The 22933-nt window shown below is 37.6% G+C and overlaps 1 protein-coding gene across 1 annotated transcript in view; it reads left to right on the plus strand.

Annotated features, from left to right (window-relative positions):
• The window catches only part of LOC102121434 (disintegrin and metalloproteinase domain-containing protein 32), a 170976-nt gene that overhangs the window by 1088 nt on the left and 146955 nt on the right, over positions 1-22933 (plus strand). Inside the window, exon 2 of the mRNA XM_005563131.5 lies at positions 10457-10536. Within this exon, the coding sequence (XP_005563188.4) occupies positions 10457-10536 (80 nt within the window). The remainder of the gene's footprint in view (positions 1-10456; positions 10537-22933) is intronic.

Consider the following 22933-nt stretch of genomic DNA (forward strand, 5'->3'; position numbering starts at 1 on the left):
TGCACACTCACAGGACCTTTTCTTTGTGTACAAGGAAAGAGAGAGCAGGAGCAAATTCTCTGATGTCTCATCAGGGCACAAATCTCATCATGAGGGTCCCGCTCTATACCTGAAACCCTGGTTACCTCCCAAAGGCCATAACCAAATACTGTCACCTTGGGGGTTAGGGATTCAACATAGAATTTTGTGGGATACATTCAGTTCATAACATGTACAAAGTTTTAATGCAGTGATTGTCAAAGTTTTTGGGTTCAGAACTCCCTTATACATGAACAATTATTGAGATTCTCAAAGAGCTTTTGTTTATGTGGATTTATATCAATGTTTAACATATTAGAAATTAAAGTAGAAATGTAAGAATGTGTATCTCATTCATTAAAAATGAAAGTAATGGCCAGGTGTGGTGGCTCACATCTGAAATCCCAGCACTTTGGGAGGCTGAGGCAGGTGGATCACCTGAGTGAGGTCAGGAGTTCGAGATCAGCCTGGCCAACATGGTGAAACCCCATCGCTACTAAAATACAAAAAAATTAGCCAGGTGTGGTGGTGCATGCCTGTAATCCTAGCTACTTAGGAGGCTGAGGCAGGAGAATTACTTGAACCCAGGAGGCAGAGGTTACAGTGAGCCAGGTTGTGCCATTACACTCTAGCCTGGGTGACAGAGGGAGGCTCTGTCTCAAAAAAAAAAAAAAAAAAAAAAAGAAAGTAATATGCCTTTTATATGTTAACATACGTATCACATTTTCAAAATAAAAATAACTATATTTTCCAAAACAAAAAATACGAGAAGAGCAGCATTTTTGTGAATCTCTTTGATGTCTGCTTTAATAGAAGACAGCTACTTCTCATATCTGCTTCTGCAGTCAATCTGTTGCTGTATATTTCATGTGAAATATCTGAAGAAAATCTAGACTATACAGTTGGAAAAGGAAGAAATACCTTAATACCTTTTTTCCAGATAATTGAAGGTATTCTTTGTGTACTACAACAAAAGTTGAGCAATGGTGAAGTTTAGTTGCAATGTAGAACATATCAATGAAGTTTTCTTAACATGCTGTATTAATCCATTATCTATCTTGAACTCTGGTATGTTATCCATGTATTTTTGAATGTATTATTTTTTAAAAAATTTTTAAATTTTTGTAAAATACATGTAAAATAAAATTTCCATCTAACCATTTAAAAAATATTAATAGGGCTGGGCGTAATAGCTCATGCCTATAATCCCAGCACTTTGGGAGGCTGAGGTGGGTGGATCACCTGATGTCAGGAGTTCGAGACCAGCCTGGCCAACATGGTGAAGCCCCGACCGTCTCTACTAAAAATATAAAAATTATAGATGTGGTGGCACGTGCCTGTAATTCCAGCTACTCAGGAAGCTGAGGCAGGAGAATTGGTTGAACCCAATTCTCTGCAGTGAGCTGAGATGGCACCATCGCACTCCAGCCTGGGTGACAAAAGCAAAATTCCATCTCAAAAAATAAAATAAAAAATATTAATAAACTTTATTTTTTAGAGCAGTTTTAGGTTCATAGCAAAATTGAGCTGAAAGAGTTCCCATATAGCCCCTGTTCCCAAATATGCATTTCTCCCACTATCAACATCTGGCACCATGGATCCATTTGTTACGACTGAGCCTGCACTGACACATCGTTATCATCCAAAGTCCACAGTTTGCATTAGGGTTCATTCTCCACGTTGCACATTCTGTGGTTTTGACAAATGTACAATGACATGCATCCACCATTGTAGTATTATACAGAATAGTTTCACCGCCCTACAAATCCCGTGTGTTCTGCTTATTTATCCCTCCCTCCCCACTGCTGCTGGCAACGACTCATCTCATTAGTCCTCATAGTTTCGCCTTTTCCAGAATGTCAAGTATTTGAAATCATATAATATGTAGCCATTTTGGATGGACTTTTTTTTACTTAATAATGTGCATTTAAGGTTCTCCCATGGCTTTTCATGGCTCAATAGCTTATTTATTTATTTAATTGTTTTGTTGAGATGGAGTCTTACTCTGTTGCCCAGGCTAGAATGCAGTGGCAGGATCTTGGCTCACTGCAACCTCTGCCTCCCGGTTTCAAGCAATTTTCCTGCCTCAGCCTCCCAAATAGCTGGGATTACAGGTGCCTGCTACCATGCCCAGCTAATTTTTTTGTATTTTTAGTAGAGGTGAGGTTTCACTATGTTGAGCAGGCTGGTTTTGAACTCCTGACTTCAAGTGATCCACCTGCCTTGGCCTCCCAAAGTGCTAGGATTACAGGTATGAGCCACTGCGCCGGGTCGCTTATTTATTTTCAGTGCTGAATAATAGTCAATTGTCTGGATCTACCACAGTTTATTTATCCATCTACCTACCAAATGACATCTTGGTTGCTTCTAAGCTTTGGCAGTTATGAATAAAGCTTCTATAAACATCTATGTGCAGGTTTTTGTGTGGACATAAGTTTTCAACTCATTTGGGTAAATACCAAGAAATGCTATTGCTGGATCATATGATAAGCGTATATTTAGTTTTTAAAAAAACTGCCAAACTGTCTTCCAAAGTGGCTGTACCATTTGCATTTCCCCTAGCAATGAATGAGAACTTCTGTTATTAATGCTGTCATATTATAAATTATATGCATAACTATAAGTGCAAGAAATCCTGGCTGTCTTTTTTATTATAACTCAGAAGAGAGAATTTAAACTTTCAAAGGAAAATGCCAACTCCAAACTGCTGATGGTCCCGTCAGCTGAGGGATCTTGCTCAGCAATTTGGGGATGGCATTTTCACATTGAGCAATCACTCCTCATGTCCTCCTCCTTCCAGCCCCTGGCAGCCACTGATCTGCTTTGGATTTACCTGGCCACCACTGTCCCTTTGGATTTACCTATTCTGGGTATAAATGGAATCATACAAAACATGACCTTTTCTGTCTGGCTTATTTCACTTGCATAATGTTTTCAAGGTTCATTTCTGTTGTAGAATGCATTAGAACTTCATTCCTTTTTGTGACTGAATAATATTTCATTGTATACATTCACCCATTTGTTTACCGATTCATCAGTTGATGGACATTTGATTGTTTCCAACTTTTGGCTGTTAGGAATAATGCTGCTAGGAACATTCATCTACCAGTTTTTGTGTGGACATATGTTTTCATTTCTCTTGGATATGTACTTACAAAGGAAAATGTTAGGCCCAATGGTATAGGTATGTCCATTTCCTTTTCTGGACTTTGTTATCCCCCAATAAGAAACTGGCTATTCTGGGTCTTTTACCTCCTCATGTAAACAGTAGAATCTGTTGGTTGATATCCACAAAATAGCTTGCTGGAATTTTGACTGGGATTGCCTTTACATAGAACAAATTGGGAAGAGGCTGGGAATGGTGGCTTACGCTTGTAATCCCAGCACTTTTGGAGGCCGAGGCGGGTGGATCACTTGAGGCCAGGAGTTCAGGACCACCCTGGCCAACATGGTGAAACCCCATCTCTACCAAAAAAATACAAAAATTAGCTGGTCGTGGGGGCACATGCCTGTAATCCCAGCTGAGGCAGGAGAATTACTGAAATCTGGGAGGCGGAGGTTGCAGTGAGCCAATATCACACCACCGCACTCCAGCCTGGGCGACAGAGCAAGATTCTGTCTCAACAAAAAAAAAAAAAAAAAAAAAAAAAAGAAAAAGAAAAGAACAAGTTGGGAAACGCTGACATCCGATGGAGTGGCAGTGACTACCTACAATGTTTTGTTGAAAATGATTCTGAGGCTTTGCCTAAATTTAGTGTAAAAACTATGATACCTACTAGATTTTTGAAGTGACATACGCATTTATGTATCAGTCTTTTCCTAAAGTGGGATAGTTGAGGCCAAATTTGGCTTTACATCAGAATAATCTCTGGATATTTCTAAACATACAGATTTCTGGATCCAAATCCTGGAACTTTAAAAATAATTATAAACTTGTTAATAATTTTTATTTGGTAATATGTGATTACATTCAAAATCAAGTAAAAGAGGCTACCCTATACGTTACCATCTTTCCTGGTTGTCAATTTTACTATACTTTTAAAGAAAATGACTGTTTTATCAGTTTGATGGTACTCTTTCTGGACTTTAGACACTTAGATATAAATATGTATAAATATAGACATATGGTCCTTTTGAAGTAAATTATAAATGATGAAAGCATATTGTATACATTTATGTACATCATCTATTTTTATATATTTTGGATATTAATCATTTTATTTTTTCTATACCTTGCACAAGTTTTCTTCAATGTGTTATTGATCTTTTTATTTGTGATATCCTGATTTTTGTGCTAAGTTTATCAACACTTTCTTATGGCTTCTGCATTTTGTTTTCCTTATTAAGGCTTCCCTTGGTACAATGATTAAAACAAATAGTTTCCCATACTTTCTTAAAGTTATTTTACAACTTTAGAAAATTTAGCCTTTCAGTCTTTCTAATAGTTTTGTAACCTTGTACATGATGTCTTGTAATCCACATTGTGGTGCTATATAGGAAACTATATTTGTATTTTTCCAAATGGATAATGAATACTGATATTACATCATTCCCCCATTTAATTGTAATGCGAAATTTAATGTGAAATTATAGTTGATTAGTGAAAAAAATATAGATGCCAATGTGTTGATTCGTTGAAACAAATCAACTCGGCTCCCAATACCTAATATGCAGTTATTGACCTGGCAAGTGTTATATTCAATTCCAGTCAGCAATGGTGACAAATGCCTTTATCTGACAAGAATAATACATTTTTCACCACCTTCCCTTCAAGCTGTCAACTGTCCTGTCATAGCACAGAGGGACACTGACCATTCTGATTTCCTATTAGAACATCATGAATGTAGTAGTAGACGTTAAACTATCACCGCCCCGTTGCTCCCAAAGTACACAGGTAGGTCTCAGTTAGAGACCTGTCATGAGACTGAGGATACACTAAAAGGGTTTAAATAAAGAGAGTTTAGCTATGGGACTATTTATAGAGATGTGGGCACCAATAATTAACGATGAAATGCACAGACTGGTAACAGTGGAAAGCCATATCACATGTGTTGAATTGATTGTTTGCAAAGATGGCGATGGCCTTAACACTTCCTCCATCCTTGTGTGTGCTTCCTTTTTGCAACATTTCTTTGTCATTCCTCCCATTGAGAGGTAGAATGTATTTCTTCATTCTCTGAATCTGGTTGGCCTCATGACATGCTCTGGCCATTTGAATGTGGTAGAAGTGAGTTGTGAGACTGCCAAGTCTATGCCTCAAGAGGCCTTGCAGCTTCCTCTCTGCTCTCTTGAAGCACTGTCTTGACTGCTACATGGAGAATCCTAGACTAGGACGATAAGAGGGTGTGTGAAATGGAGATGACTCAACCTAGGCCATTCAGTCAAAAGACCATGAATGGTGTTGTCTTAGTCTCTCCAGGCCTAGGCGAGCTGCCAGATGACTGCAGCCACCTGAGTAACATTATGAGTGTCAGTACAGTGGGTACTGCAGGGTGTCCTGTGTCATAACACTGAAGCGGCAGGGCAGTGCCATCTGTATCTTAAACTTGCTGCAGAGTCTTCTCTTGCGCTGGATCCCAGTCGATTTTGACAGCTTTACCAGTCACCCGATGAATGATTCAGGCTTTCACACCCCAAAACAGTATGTATTATCTCTGAATTCAAAAACTCAAAAAGGCCCGCCACTCGTTGTGACTCTTTTTTTTTGTGGTGGGCTATGCAATGTGTAGCCACTAGCATCTCACTTTGTACAGGATATCTCAGCATGCTGCAGCCACTGGACCCTAAGAAACATCGGGGTTGTAACTATCCCTTAAACCTCCATAGGTTCTACCACATTCCGGCATACATGTATCTGACTAAAACATCTAGGGCACTTGCTACTTCTTGCTCACTAAATATATTAGCATGATGTCTTTCACATGCAACTTGACCAGCATGATGTTCTAATGGGAAATCAAAACGGTCAGTGTCCCTCTGTGCTATGATTTGTGGAAACAAATCAACACATTGGAGTCTATATTTTTTTCACTAATCAACTATAGTTTCACTTGAACTAACTAATGAGACTTTAATTTCAACGAGCTACTTCATTTCACAAAAACTGTAATTTCGTTCACCATTGATGGATCCAGGTCACAATTTATCCCTTGATCTATGTAAGTCCCTATTCTGATCAATGGACCATGCTGGTATTTTGAGTCCTCAGGATTAGTGTTAGTTCAGAGGCAGTAAATAATACTCCCTGAAAGTCTGGCTATTTCCCCTCCCCAGGGCATAGTCATCATGGTAAAAGGACACAGGACACTATGGAGGAGGCTGCAGGGGAAGATTCGTAGCACACTCCTGTGGTCGCATGGCAAGGTCTTTCCTAAAGAGGACTCTCTCACTCCTCAATGAAAAGGCTGCAAGCCTTTGAACTGGGTCAGGTATAGGAACCAGGGAAGAGGCTGTGAGTCCTCGTGGTGATTGCATCAGTTTCTGCGCACCACAAACTAGAATTTTCTTGACTAGCCTGCTCATCTAGTTCATTTCTAGGGACTCTGCGATCAGTTAGTTACTACCCAGGACTTCTGTAGGTGAAAGCATTTTGTTTTTCACACTGTCCTTGTGGCTTTTTCTGGTAATTGTGCTCACCTGTCTCTGAGAGTCAAGTGTCTGACATCCATTGTCTGCCACTTCAGAATTCCATGATTCCCAGTCAAAGCAAGGAATCATGTTTAAAAACTTTTTTATAAGTTTTATTTTTTCTTCCAACTTTAATTTTAGGTTTGGAGGTACATGTGCAGATTTGTTATATGGGTAAATTGTGTGTCACTGGGGTTCTGTGTACAAATGATTTCATTACCCAGGTAGTGAGCATAGTATCTGAGAAGTAGTTTTTCAGTTTTCTCCCGCCTCCCATCCTCCACCTTCAAGTAAGTTCTGGTTCTATTGTGCCACTCTTTGCATCCATGTGTACTCAATGTTTAGCCTCTGCTCAAAAGTGAGAATATGCGGTATTTGGTTTTCTGTTCCTGTGTTAATTTGTTTGGGATAGTAGCCGCCAGCTGCACCCGTGTGGCTGCAAAGGACATGATTCCATGGTGTATATGTACAACATTTTCTTTTTCCAGTCCACTACTGATGGATATCTTGGTTGATTCCATGTCTTTGCTATTGTGAAAAGTGCTGCAATGAATATACGTGTGCATGTGTCTTTATGGTAGAACAATTTATATTCCCTTGGGTATGTACTCTGTAATGGGACTGCTGGGTCAAATGGGAGTTCTGTTTTAGGTTCCTTGAGAAATCATACTGCTTTTCACAGTGGATGAACTAACTTACATTCTCGCCAGCAGTGTATAAGCGTTCTCTTCCCTCTGCAACCTTGCCAACATCTATTATTTTTTGACTTTTTAATAAGTCATTCTGATTGGTGTGAGATGATATGTCACTGTTGTTTTGACTTTCATTTTTCTAATGATAAGTTTTTCATATGCTTGTTGGCCACATGTATGTTTTATTTTGAGAAGCATCTGTTCATGTCATTGGCCCATTTTTTAATGGGGTTGTTTTTTGCTTGTTGAATTGTTTAAGCTCCTTATAGAGTCCAGATATTAGACCTTTGTTGGCATAGTTTGTGGATATTTTCTGCATTCTGCAGGTTGCCTGTTTACTTGGTTGGTAATTTCTTTTGCTGTGCAGAAGTTCTTTAGTTTAATGAAGTCCCACTTCTCAATTTTTGTTTTTGTTGCAATTGCTTTTGGAGTCTTCATCATGAAACCTTTGCCAAGTCAAAGATGTCTATAATAGCATGTCCTGGGTTTTCTTCTAAGGTATTTATAGTTTTAAGTTTTACATTTAGGTCTTTAATCCATCTCGCATTGATTATTGAATATGGCAAAGGTTCAGTTTCAGTCTTCTGCATATGAGTAGCCCGTTATCCCGGCACCATTTATTGGATAGAGAGTCCTTTCCCCATTGCCAAAGAGTAGATGGTTATAGGTGTGTGGCTTTATTTCTGAGTTTTCTAACCTGTTCCATTGGTCTATGTGTTTGTTTTTGTACCAGTACCATCCTGCTTTGGTTACTGTAGCCTTGTAGTATATAGTTTGAAGACAGGTAGTGGGAAGCCTCTTGCTTTCTTCTTTTTGCTTAGGATTGCTTTGGCTATTTGGGCTCTTTTTTGGTTCCATGTGAATTTTAGAATAGTTTTTTCTAATTCTGTGAAAAACTATTGTTGGTTTGATAGGCATAGCCCTGAATATGTATGTTGCTTTGAGCAATATGGGCCTTTTAACAATATTGATTCTTCCGATCCATGAGTATGGAATGTTTTTTCATTTGTTTGTGTCATCTCTGATTTCTTTGAGCAGTGTTTTGTAGTTCTCCTTGTAGAGATCTTTCACCTCCATGGTTAGCTGTATTCCTACGTCTTTTGTTCTTTTTGTGGCTATTTTGGATGGGATCGTGTTCTTGATTTGGCTCTCGGCTTGGCTGTTGCTGGTGTATAGAAATGCTAGTGATTTTTGTACATTGATTTTGTATCCTGAAACTTTACTAAAGTTGCTTATCCGATCTAGGAGACTTTGGGCAGAAACTGTAGGGTTTTCTATAGAATCATGTCGTCTGCGAAGAGAGATAGTTTGACTTCCTCTCTTCCTCTTTGGATGCCTTTTATTTCTTTCTCTTGCCTGATTGCTCTGGCTAGTACTTCCAGTGCTATGTTGAACGGGAGTGGTGAGATTGGGCATCCTTGTCTTGTTCTAGTTCTTAGAGGAAAGGCTTTCAACTTTTCCCCATTCAGTATGATGTTAGTTGTGGCATTTAATGATTATGGTTACTATTTTTTTTTGAGACAGAGTCTTTCTGTGTTGCCCAGTCTGGAGTGCAGTGGCATGACCTTGGCTCACGATAATCTCTGCCTGCTGGGTTCAAGCGATTCTCCTGCCTTCCGAGTAGCTGGGATTACAAGCATGCGCCACCACCACACCCAGCTAATTTTCGTATTTTTAGTAGAGATGGGGTTTCACTGTGTTGCCCAGGCTGAACTCTTGACCTCAGGTGATCCACCTGCCTTGGCCTCCCTAAGTGCTGTGATTACATGTGTGAGCCACCATGTCTGGCCGACTATGGTTACTTTTAATCTTAATTTTTCTGTACCTTTATGTCACTGAACAGTTTCTACTTATACTGCTTGTTTTTAGGTTTAAGTCACATTTTTTGGATCACACTGTTAAGCAGATTTTTTTTCCTTTTTTTTTTTTTTGAGACGGAGTATCCCTTTGGCACCCAAGCTGGAGTGCAGTGGCGTGATCTTGGCTCACTGCAACCTCCACCTCCAGGTTCAAGTAACTCTCCTGCCTCAGCCTTCTGAGTAGCTAGGACTACAGGTGCATGCCACCTGGCCAATTTTTGTATTTTTAGTAGAGACGGGGTTTCACCATGTTGGCCAGGCTGGTCTGGAACTCCTGACCTCGTGATCCACCTGCCTCGGCCTCCCAAAGTGCTGGGATTACAGGCGTGAGCCACCGCACCTGGCTCTGTTAAGCAGATTTAAGGAAATTGGTACGCTTATATGATCTTCCTCATCTTCTGCTATAGTTACTGAAGTTGTGTATATTATGTTTATGTAACCAGAGCTTTTAACATTTGCATCTGTTATATAACTATGATTCCCACAGTTGTTTTAGCCTTTAGTCTATAGTTATAATTATTTTGTTCTCACTGTTAGGCATTTTACCACAACTCTGCTGATATTTTTATTGGGAGAAATGTCTCTGACTTTCGTGACAGACTCATGTGAACTTTTTTTTCTTTTTGAGTTTTGCTTGTAAATATCTCTCTTTTGCCTTTATATTTAATGGCCTTTTTGCTGAGTGTACATTTATAGGGTCTTCACTGTCTTTTCTTAAAATTCTTTTTTAGACATTGTTCTTTAGTCTTTTAACATTGAATAGTGTTGTAAAAATTCTCAAGCCAGCCTGCTTATCTCCCTTTATACATAACATGATTTTCCTTTTTTTCATTCTATCATATTTGCAAGGAATTCTATCTTGGAAACCCAACAATTTCAGTAGAATATGTTTTAGTTTAAAGTAATGATCAGTTATTCCTGAAATACAGTATACTTTCTAGTCTATTGTTTTGAATCTTTTATTTCAGGAAAATTTTTTTGAAGTATGTCTTTGATTTTTTTGGTGAATATTTTCTGTTTTCTTCAGGAACCACACATTTCGTGTCAGCTGAATACCTCTTCCCTTCTCCTTTTTTGTTCTTTCATAAGTACCTTGTCTGTTTTTCAAAGTAAGTGTTTTCAGGCTTTATACAGAAGTACACAGTGATGAGCCACGCATACCTGCACAAGAAGCAATCTTTATGAAAGAAACTGAACAGATATTTAGTCAAATTTAAGGCAAGGGTACTAACTTTTTTTTTTTTTTTTTAATCTCTTTAGGTTTTCAAAATTCACTTCTACAAATCGTAATTCCAGAGAAAATCCAAACAAATACAAGTGACAGTTCAGAAATAGAATACGTAAGAGATATTTTTTCGCAACCTAAATGTTTATATGAAATTTCTTATTTTTATTATATAGCTATGAAATATGTCAAGCCCGTTTTAATATGAATATAATATCTCTTGTATTTCTACTGATAGGAATTAAAAGCTTTGATGGTAAAAGCAAATAGGTAAATTAGAATGTTCTGTATTTTGTTAACGTTTGTCATTTTCTTATGGTAAATTTTTTTTAAAGTTTACATATAGAAGAGAATGTAGAATTACATGTTTTATCTGAGTGATATCTAGGACATCAGCACAAAGAGAATAATTTTCTCCAAAATGTCGAAGACAATTTCTTTTCAATAAAGCCTCTTTCTCAATCTCCACCTCTACATCTAGCAATTCTCAGACAAGAAACCTTTTATTCTACTCTTTTTATTAGAAAGGGAAATACTTTATTTTATTCTTTGATTTATTTAGCAACTATTTCTCTAGACTTGTCATGTGCATAGCTATATGCTATAGGTGTCTTAGGCGATTTAAAAAAAAGAAATATGATTAAGCAATATTTGCTTGTAAGTGACCGATCTTTTGGTAACATTCTATTTTTAATAGTTTTGTTGAGGTGCAATTTACACCACCACAGAATTCACCCATTTTAAGCATCCAGCTCAACAATTATTACAGCAGTACATAAATAGAATTGTGCAAACATTACCACAGTCCAATTGTAGAATGTTGCTGTCAACCCTTTTTAAAAAGATCCCTTATGCACATTTGTAGTTCTTCTCCAGCCCTTGGCAACTGCTGATCTGTTGTCTGTCTCTATGTATTTGCCTCTTTAGGGGCATTCTATATAAATGGCAACATGCAATATGTAAGCTTTTGTATTAGACTTTTTTTCACTTAGGATTATCCATTTTGTAGCATTGATCAGGTTATTAATTTTTATTTCTTAAATGTGGATATACCACATTTTGATTATCCATTCTCATTCTCCAGTTGATGGACTTTGGATTGTTTTCCGACATTGAGTATTATGAATAATTCTTTTATGAGCATTCATGTATGGACATGTATTTTCCCTTGGGTAGATTCTTAGGAGTGAAATTGCTGGGCACATGGTAAGTTTGTGTTTAACATTTTTAGAAACTGCTACAGTGTTTTCCATAGCGACTGTACCAATTTACATGTCACATCAGCAATTTTTGAGTGTTTCAGTTTTTTCACATACTTGTGGACATTTGACATTTTCTGTCTTTGGGATTAAAGCTATTGTAGTGGGAGTGTAGTGGTATGTAATTGTGGCTTCTATTTGCATTTATTTAATGAATAATTATGTTGAGTATTTTTTAGGAGCCTAATAGCCATTTATGTGCCTTTTCTGTGGAATGTCTACTCAAATTATTCTCCTATTTTAAAATTTAGTTGTTTATTTATTTTTGAGTTCTATGAATTCATTATATATTCTGGACACAAGTTCTCCATCAGATATCTCATTTAGAATTATTTTCTCCCAATTTCTGGCTTGCTTTTTCATTTTTCTCAGTGGTATTTTCTGAAACACAAACATTTTCAATTTTGATGACATTCAGTTTATCAAATTTTTTTTAATGGTTCTTGTTTTTGGTTTTGCATCTAAGAACTCTGTTATGGACTGAATTGTGGCCCTTCAAAGTTCATATGTTGAATCCCTAACCCCTAATGTGACTATATTTGGAGATAGGGCCTTATGGAGGTAATTAAGGTTACATGAGGTCAAGGGCCTTATGGAGACAATTAAGGTTATATGGGGTCATAAGGTTAGGGATTTAGTTAATCTAATAGGACTGGTGTACTTACAAGAAGAGGAAATATACTAGGGGTTCATGCATACAAAGTGAAGGGAATGAAAGGATACAACAAGAAGGCAGCTGTCTGCAAGCCAAGAGGAGAGGCCTCACCAGAAATCAGCCCTGTTGGCACCTTTATCTTGGACTTCCAGCCTCCATAACTGTGAGAAAATACATTTTTGTTGTTTAAGCCACCTCGTCTGTGGCATTTTGTTTGGGTAACCTGAGCAGAGTAATCAGATTTTGGTATTGTGAAGCGGGGTGCTGCTTTAACAAATACCTAAAAATGTTGAAGTGAATTTGGAACTGAGTGAAGAGTAGAGGCTAGAAGACTGGTGAAGTACATGCTAAGAAAAAGCCTAGATTGCCTTGAAGGAATGGCTGGTAGAAATATGGATGCTAAAGGCAATTCTAATGAAGGATCAGAAAGAAAAGACTTATAGAGAAAGCTTTTATAGTCTTAGAGAATATACATATAATTATGAACAGAATAGAATTGGTAGAAATATGAACATTAAAGGTGTTTCTGGGCTGGGCATGGTGGCTCACACCTGTAATCCCAGCACTTTGGGAGGCTGATTACCTGAGGTCAGGAGTTCAAAACCAACCTGGCTAACATGGTGAAACCCTGTCTCTACTAAAAATACAAAAATTAGCCTGAGGTGGTGGCAGGCACCTGTAGTCCCAGTTACTTGGGAGGCTGAGGCAGGAGAATTGCTTGAATCCAGGAGGTGGAGGTTACAGTGAGCCGAAATTGGGCCACTGTACTTCAGCCTGGGTGATAGAGCAAGACTCTGTCTCAAAAAAAAAAAAAAAAAAAAAAAAAAAAAAAGTGTTTCTGGTGAGGTCACAGATGGAAATGAGAAATGTTATTGGAGACTGGAGGAAAGAGATCCTCGTTAAAAAGTGGCAAAGAACTTGGCTGAATTGTGTTTTAGTCTTTTGTAGAAGGTAGAAATTGTGGGGGACAACCTTGGTTATTTAGCCAGGGAGATTTCTAAGCAAAATGCTGAAGATGAGGCTTGTTTTGTCATCACCGCTTATAGTAAAACGCAGAATGCAAGAGGAGAGAGGTAAATGGAAGGAATTATTAAGCAAAAAGGAACAAGAACTTGAAGATTTGAGAAATTTTCAGCCTACTTTGTATTTTTCAAAATGAGAAATCATGTTTTGGAAAGAACACCAAAGGTGTAGCTGGACAATCAGGCAATAAAAAGATTCCCCATGATTTAATCCGCCATGTCAGCTGAAGCCAGGATCAGAGATGGGATTACATCAGCAGAAACACTGCCAGCTGGAACTAAAGGGAACAGATAAAATTGGATAGAATGAAGGAAGGCTGTTTAACTTCTGGGATTCTACAGGATAGGACAATAGAGTTGTCTGGCTTCAAACATGCATCATCCTTCCCAAACACCGCATGTTCTCACTCTTAAGTGGGAGTTGAACAATGAGAGCACATGGACACAGAGAGGGGGATATCATACACTGGGGCCGGTCAGCACGTGGGGGGCTAAGGGAGGGAGAGCATTAGGATAAATACCTAATGTAGATGATGGGTTGATGGGTGCAGCAAACCACCATGGCACATGTATACCTGTGTAACAAACCTGCACGTTCTGCACATGAACCCCAGAACTTAAAGTATAATTAAAAAAGAAAAAGAGAAGAATGACCCTGAAAGCAATTCAGAGATCATCAGGGCTGCCACTCCTGCTACTGGCCCAGGAGGCAAGGCTGCATTCTCTTTGGTTTCAGAGAATAGGGCCACCTCCTTGGTTTCAGTAGACTAGGATGTCACTGTTTATTACCCGAGGAACAAGGCTGTCACCCAGAGCTGTGGGGTCAGGGCCGCTTTACAGAGCTGAAGGGATGGGGCCAGTCCCCGGGGCCATGGGAGAGTTGCTGTCCAAGTGGGCCCAGCAGGGTAGAGCATCCTGTCAAAGAAGAGTATTCTTGAACCTTAAGATCTAATGGAATTTGTCTTGCTAGGTTTTGGACTTTGTTGGGATGGTCACCCCTTTCTTTTTTTCTGGTTTCTGCTTGTTGGCATGGGAATAGCTATTCTATGCCTGTCCTACTGTTGTACTTTGGAAGCACATAACTTGTCTGGTTTCACAGGTTCACAACTGGAGAGGAATTTTGCCTCAGGACGAATCATAACTTGAATCTCAACCATACCTGATTTAAGTGATATTTAGATGGGATTTTGAACTTGGAATTGGTGCTAGAATGAGTTCTTCATCCTGGGGGTACTTGATTCTTCATCTGGTAATTTTTAATGTACAGTGAGTAGATTGCAAAAATCTTCTCCCATTCCGTAGGTTGTCTGTTCATTCTGATGATTCTTTTTTTTTATTATTTTATTATTATTTTTTTTATTTTTTATTTTTTATTATTATACTTTGAGTTCTAGGGTACATGTGCATAACGTGCAGGTTTGTTACATATGTATACTTGTGCCATGTTGGTGTGCTGCAACCATCAACTCGTCAGCACCCATCAACTCCTCATTTACATCAGGTATAACTCCCAATGCAATCCCTCCCCCCTCCCCCCTCCCCATGATAGGCCCTGGTGTGTGATGTTCCCCTTCCCGAGTCCAAGTGATCTCATTGTTCAGTTCCCACCTATGAGTGAGAACATGTGGTGTTTGGTTTTCTGTTCTTGTGATAGTTTGCTAAGAATGATGGTTTCCAGCTGCATCCATGTCCCTACAAAGGACACAAACTCATCCTTTTTTATGGATGCATAGTATTCCATGGTGTATATGTGCCACATTTTCTTAATCCAGTCTGTCACTGATGGACATTTGGGTTGATTCCAAGTCTTTGCTATTGTGAATAGTGCTGCAATAAACATACGTGTGCATGTGTCTTTATAGCAGCATGATTTATAATCCTTTGGGTATATACCCAGTAATGGGATGGCTGGGTCATATGGTACATCTAGTTCTAGATCCTTGAGGAATCGCCATACTGTTTTCCATAATGGTTGAACTAGTTTACAATCCCACCAACAGTGTAAAAGTGTTCCTATTTCTCCACATCCTCTCCAGCACCTGTTGTTTCCTGACTTTTTAATGATTGCCATTCTAACTGGTGTGAGATGGTATCTCATTGTGGCTTTGATTTGCATTTCTCTGATGGCCAGTGATGATGAGCATTTTTTCATGTGCCTGTTGGCTGTATGAATGTCTTCTTTTGAGAAATGTCTGTTCATATCCTTTGCCCACTTTTTGATGGGGTTGTTTGTTTTTTTCTTGTAAATTTGTTTGAGTTCTTTGTAGGTTCTGGATATTAGCCCTTTGTCAGATGCAGAAGCTTTTTAGTTTAATTAGATCCCATTTGTCAGTTTTTGTTGCAATTGCTTTTGGTGTTTTCATCATGAAATCTTTATTCATACCTCTCTCCTGAGTGGTATTGCTTAGATTTTCTTATGGAGTTTTTATTATTTTGGGTTTTACATTTAGGTCTTTAATCCATCTTGAATTAACTTTTGTATCAGGTGTAAGGAAGGGGTCCAGTTTAAATTTTTTTGCATATGGCTTGCCAGTTCTCTCAGCACCACTTATTATATAAGAAATCCTTTCCCCATTGCTTGTTTTTGTCAGGTTTGTCAAAGATCAGATGGTTGTAGGCGTGCAGTCTTATTTCTGAGTTCTTTATTCTGTTCCATTCGTCAATGTGTCTGTTCTTGTACCAGTAACATGCTGTTTTGGTTACTGTAGCCTTATAGTAGTTTGAGGTCAGGTAGCATGATGCCTCCAGCTTCTTTCTTCTTGCTCAGCTCTTGATCCAGTGCTGAGTTCAGGTCTTGGCTCTTTGGGCTCTTTTTTGGTTCCATATGAATCTTAAAATAGTTTTTTTTTTCTAATTCTGTGAAGAATGTCAATGGTAGTTTAATGGAAATAACATGGAATCTATAAATTACTTTTGGTAGGCCATAAATTAGTATGACCATTTCATGATATTGATTCTTCCTATCCATAAGCATGGAATGTTTTTCCAGTCATTTGTGTCCTTTCTGATTTATTTGAGCAGTGGTTTGTAGTTCTCCTTGAAGAGGTCCTTCACATCCCTCATTAGCTGTATTTCTAGGTATTTTATTCTTTTTGTAGCAATTGTGAATGGGAGTTAAGTGATGACTTGGTTCTCTGCTTGCCTTTTGTTGGTGTATAGGAATGCTAGTGATTTTTGCACATTGATTTTGTATCCTGATACTTTGCTGAAGTTGCTTATTAGCTTAAGAAGCTTTTGGGCTGAGAGGATGGGGTTTTCTAGATATAGGATCATGTCATCTTAAAGACAATTTGACTTCCTCTCTTCCTATGTGAACATCCTTTATTTGTTTCTCTTGCCTGATTGCCCTCGCCAGAACTTCCAGTACTATATTGAATTGGAGTGAGAGAGTGCATCCTTGTCCTGTGTCAGTTTGCAAGGGAAAAGCTTCCAGCTTTTGACCATTTAGTATAATACTGACTGTAGATTTGTCATATATGGTTCTTATTATTTTGAGGTATGTTCTTTCAATACCTAGTTTACTGAGGGTTTTTAACATGAAGCAATATTTAATTTTATCAAAGACCTTTTCTGCATCTATTGAGATAATCATGTGGTTTTTGTCTTTAGTTCTGTTTATGTGATGAATTACATTTATTGATTTGCATGTGTTGAACCAACCTTGCATCCTGGGGATGAAGCCTACTTGATCCTGGTGGATAAGCTTTTGGATATGCAGTGGGTTCAGTTTGTCAGTATTTTATTCAGGATTTTTGCACTGATGTTCATCAGGGATGTTGGCCTGAAGTTTTCTTTTTTTGTTGTATCTCTGCCAGATTTTGGTATCAGGATGATACTGGCCTCATAAAATGAGTTAGGGAGGAGTCCCTTTCTTTTCAACTGTTTAGAATAGTTTCAGTAGAAATGGTACCAGCTCTTCTTTCTACCTCTGGTAGAATTCAGCTGTGATTCCATCTGATCCTGGGCTTTTTTTTTGGTTGGTAGGCTATTTATTTCTGCCTCAATTTCAGAACTTGTTATTGGTCTATTCAGGGATTCAGTTTCTTCCTGGTTCAGTCTTGGGAGGGTGTATGTGTCCAGGAGTTTTTCCATTTCTTCTAGATTTTCTAGTTTATTTGTGTAGAGGTGTTTCTAGTATTCTCTGATGGTTGTTTGTATTTCTGTGGGGTCAGTGGTGATATTCCCCATATCCCCCATATCATTTCTGATTGTGTTTATTTGAATCTTCTCTCTTTTCTTCTTTGTTAGTCAAGCTACTGGTCAATCTATAGTATCTTTTTTTTTTTTCCCCAAAAACCAGCTGCTGGATTTATTGATTTTTTGAAGGATTTTTCATATCTCTATCTCCTTCAGTTCTGCTCTGAACTTGGTTATTTCTTGCCTTCTTCTAGCTTTGGGGTTTGTTTGCTCTTAGTTCTCTAGTTCTTTTTGTTTTGATGTTAGGTTGTTAACTTGAGATCTTTCTAGCTTTTTGATATGGGCATTTAGTGCTATGAATTTCTCTCTTAACATTGTTTTAGCTGCATCCCAGAGATTCTGGTATGCTGTCTCTTTATTCTCATTAGTTTCAAATAACTTCTTGATTTCCACTTTAATTTCATTATTTTCACAACAGTTATTCAGGAACAGGTTGTTCAGTGTCCATGTACTTGTGTGGTTTTGACAGAATTTCTTAATCTTGGGATTTCTGAAGATGTCTATCAGGTCCACTTGATCAAGAGCTGAGTTCAGGTCCCATATATCTTTGTTAATTTTCCGTTTTGATGATCTGTCTAATATTGACAGTGTGGTGTTAAAGTCTCCCACTATTATTTTGTGGGAGTCTAAGTCTCTTTGTAGGTCTCTAAGATCTTGCTTTATGAATCTGGTTGTACCTGTATTGGGTGCATACATGTTTAGGATAGTTAACTCTTCTTGTTGAATTCAACCCTTGACCATCATGTAATGCCCTTCTTTGTCATTTTTTATCTTTGTTGGTTTATTGTCTGTTTTGTCAGAGACTAGGTTTGTAACCTCTGCTCTTTTCTGTTTTCTGTTTGCTTGGTAAATTTTCCTCCATCCCTTCATTTTGAGCCTATGTGTCTTTGCACTTGAGATAGGTCTCTTAAAGGCAGCATACTGATGGGTCTTGGCTCTTTATCCAGCTTGCCATTCTGTGTCTTTTAATTGGGACATTTAACCCATTAACATTTAATGCTAGTATTGTTATGTGTGAATTTGATCTTGTCAGCATGATGCTAGCTGATTATTTTGCAAACTTGTTTATGCAGTTGCTTCATAGTGTCCCTGGTCTGTGTACTTCAGTGTTTTTGTAGTGGCTGGTAACAGTTTTTCATTTCCGTATTTAGTGCTTCCTTCAGGCATTATTACAAGATAGGCCTGGTGGTGATGATTTCCCTCAGCATTTGCTTATCTGGAAAGGATCTTATTTCTCCTTCACTTATGAAGCTTAGTTTGGCTGGATATGAAATTCTGGGTTGGAAATTCTTTTCTCTAAGGATGTTGAATATTGGCCTCCAATATCCCCTGACTGGGAATGCTCAGTTCTTCATCCTGGGGGTACTCGGTTCTTCATTGGGTAATTTTCAGTGTACAGGAGGACCTCCACTTGTTTTGGTAAATTTATCATCAAGTATTTAATTATTTTTTCTTGCTATTGTGAATTGAAATGCTCCTTTAATTTGATTTTTCAGATTGTTTGTTTCTAATATATGGAAATACACATACAAATTCATTTTTGTCTATTAATCATGTGTCTTGCCACCTTGCCTAATTTGTTCATTGGTTCTGTTTTTTTTTTTTTTTTTTTGTCTTTTTTTTGATGGATTATTTGGGAGTTTCTACAAACAGGATCATGCCACTGCAAATATGGCATTATCCTGTTTTATGCCTCATTCTTTCTTTTCTTTCTAGATGTCTTTAGTTTATTGAATGGAAACAGTAAGGGGGGACATTTCGGCTTTGTTTCTATCTTGGGAGAAAGTACTCAGTCTTTTAACACTGAATTTGTTTTTAACTAGTGAGGTTTTTGTAAAGGCCTTTATCATGTTCAAGAGGTTCCCTTCTATTCCAAATTTGTCAAATTTTATTGTGAATGTTTATTGGGTTTTGTCAAATGCTTTTTCTACATTTATTGTAATGATCATGTGTTTTTCTTCCTTTAGTTTATTGATGTGGTGTACTATATGAATTAATTTTTGGATGTTAAACCATTCTTGCATTTCTGTGATAAATGGTGTATAATTCTTTTTATATGTCACTGGAATTTGTCTGCTAATATTTCATTAGAGAGTTTTGTGTCTTTATTCAAGAGGGTTATTGGTCTATAGTTTGTTTTTTGTAATGTCTAGATTTAATTATTGTGTAATTGTATAACCAGCATAATTCTGACCTCATAGAATACATTTAGAAATGTTTCTTCTCTATATTTTGAAAGAATTGTGAATGGATTAATATTATTTCTTTAAACATTTGATAGCATTCACTATTAAATTCATCTGCACCTTGGCCTTTCTTTTTGGGAAGATTTGTAATTACTAGTGTAATCTTTGTTATAGGTCTATTTGGATTTTATTCAGTTTTGGTAACTTGTTTCTTTTTAGAAATTTATTCATTTTATTTAAGTTATCCAATATGTTGGCATAAAATTGTACATCACATTTCCTTTTTTTTTTTTTTTCAAGATGGAGTCTCACTCTGTCACCCAGGTTGGAGTGCAGTGGCACAATCTTGGCTCACTGCAACCTCTGCCTTCCAGGTTCAAGTGATTCTCCTGCCTCATCCTCCCAAGTAGCTGGGATTACAGGTGCCTACCACCATGCTCACCTAATTTTTGTATTTTTAGTAGAGATACGGTTTCACCATGTTGACCCAGCTGGTCTTGAACTCCTTACCTCAAGTGATCTGCCAGCCTACATTTTCTTATAATACTTTAAATTTCTAAGGGACAGTAGAAAAGTACCTTTTTATTTCTTATTTTGTAATTTGTGTCTTTTATATTATTTTTCTTGGTCAGTCTAGTTAAGGGTTTGTCCATTTTGTTGATCTTTTCAAAGAATAATCTTGTTTCATTGATTTTCTTTGTTTTTCTATTTTCATTTACTTATGCTTTAATTTTTTTTTTTGCTATTTCTGCTTGCTTTTGGTTAGTTTGTTATCATTGTTTAAATGTCTTAAGGTGGAAATTTAAGTCATTGATTTGATACCTTCCTCTTCTCTTCTTTTCTTTTCTTTCTACATAGGTACCTAAAGCCACACATTTCTCTATAAGCATTGCTTTATCTGGATTCCATAAATTACACGATGGTGTGTTTTTGTTTTCATTAAAATATTTTCTAGTTGTCTTTGCAATTTTTTTGATTCATGGGTTATTTAGAAGTGTGTTTTTAAATTTTCAAATTTTTGAGGATTTCCTAGATTTTTTTCTCTTGTTCATTCTAATTTAATTCAATTGAAGCAAATAGTGTACTTTTGTGACTTCAGTTTTATTTTTTGAGACTTTTTTGTGGCCTAGAATATGGTCAATCATGAAGAATATTAATTATGCACTAAAAAGAATATGAATTCTGCAGTTGTTGGGTTAGTCAGTTGGCTTGTGTTGGCTAATAGTTTCATTTATCATGCCTATCATCCTGGCACTTTGGGAGACTGAGGCAGGCAGATCTCTTTTTTTGTTGTTGTTGTTGAAACAGAGTCTTGCTCTGTCACCCAGGCTGGAGTGCAGTGGGCATGATCTTGGCTCACTGCAAGCTCCGTCTCCTGGGTTCACACCATTCTCCTGCCTCAGCCTCCCAAGTAGCTGGGACTACAGGCGCCCACCACCATGCCCTAATTTTTTGTATTTTTAGTAGAGAGGGGGGTTTTACCGTGTTAGCCAGGATGGTCTCAATCTCCTGACCTCGGATCCCCCCACCTCAGCCTCCCAAAGTGCTGGGATTACAGGCGTGAGCCACCACGCCCAGCCAGGAGGATCTCTTGAGGCCAGGAGTTTGAGACCAGCCTAGGCAACATAGTGAGATCTCATCTCTACAAAAAAAAAAAAAAAAAAAAATTCCAGCCATGGTGGCACATGCCTGAAGTACCAGCTAGTTGGGAGGCTGAGGTGGGAGTATCACTTGAGTCCAGAAGGTAGAGCCTGCAGTGAGCTGAGATTGTGCCACAGCACTCCAGTCTGGGTGACAGAATGAGACCCTCAGTAGTTTCATTCAAAGATTTTTTTTGTGCTTGTTGATTTTTTGTCTAGTTGTTCTCTCCATTATTGTGAGTGGAGTACTTAAGTTTCCAAATATGATTATTGAATTGTCTATTTCTTCTTTCAATTCTGTCACTTGTTCTTTCATGTATTTTGAGGCTTGGTGTTTAATGTGTGTGCACTTATAATTTTTATGTCTTTGGGATACAGCGATGATTTTACTTTTGTGAAACGTCCTTCTTTCTTTCTGACAATATTTCTTGTCTTAAAGCCTATATTGTCTGATATTAGTATAACTTCTTTTTATGGTTACTTTTTACAATATATATATTTCCATTCTTTTATTTTCAACTTATTTGGATATTGAATCTAAGGTGTTCCCCTTGTAGACAGCATGTAATTGGAGGTTATTTTTTACTTTTTATTTTTTGAGATGGAGTTTTGCTCTTCTTGCCCAGGCTGGAGTGTAGTGGCGCCATCTCGGCTGACCGCAACCTCCGCCTCCCGGGTTCAAGTGATTCTCCTGTCTCAGCCTCCTGAGTAGCTGGGATTACAGGCATGCACCACCACGCCTGGCTAATTTTGTATATTTAGTAGAGACAGGGTTTCTCCATGTTGGTCAGGCTGGTCTGAAACTCCTGACCTCAGGTGATCTGCTCGCCTCGGCCTTCCAAAGTACTGGGATAACAGGCATGAGCCACTGCGCCTGGCCCAATTGGAGGTTAGTTTTTAATACATTGTACAATCTGTCTCTGCTTTTTGGTTTGGATTTTTAGATCATTTGCATCAAATATAGGTATTTATATGGTTGAATTTATACTCAATATTTTGCTATTTTTACTACTTATTTTCTTTGTGGTGATCCAGGTATTATAACATATCTTAAATATCATGATTTACTTTAGATTAATATTTATTTCTGATAAAATATAGAAACTTTGCTCCTATATAATGGAATTCTTTCTTCTCTGTACTGTTCTTGTCACATTATTACATCCATATTTTTTAAACCCAAATATATATCATCATAGTTATTGCTTTTTCACAGTGCTGTATCTTTTAAAGACACTGAAAGGAGAAATTAGAAAAACTATTAAAGTCTTTTATGTTAGCTCACAAATTTACCCTGCTTTTTGAGTTACCATCTAGTGTTATTTCCTATTAGCCTAAATAAATTTCTTCAGTATTTCTTGTGAGACAGGACTTTATTTCACCATTTTAAAAACAGATTTTGCTGGATATAAAATTGTTAGTTGATAGATTTTTTTTTTCTTTCAGCACTTTTTATGTCTTCACTGCCTTCTGGCCTACATTATTTCAAATGAACAATCTGCCACTAATTGTATTAATACAACTTCCTTGTACATGATGAGTTTTTTTCTTGA

The sequence above is a fragment of the Macaca fascicularis genome, chromosome 8, assembly GCF_037993035.2.
Source record: "Macaca fascicularis isolate 582-1 chromosome 8, T2T-MFA8v1.1".
In the NCBI taxonomy this organism is placed as follows: Eukaryota; Metazoa; Chordata; class Mammalia; order Primates; family Cercopithecidae; genus Macaca; species Macaca fascicularis.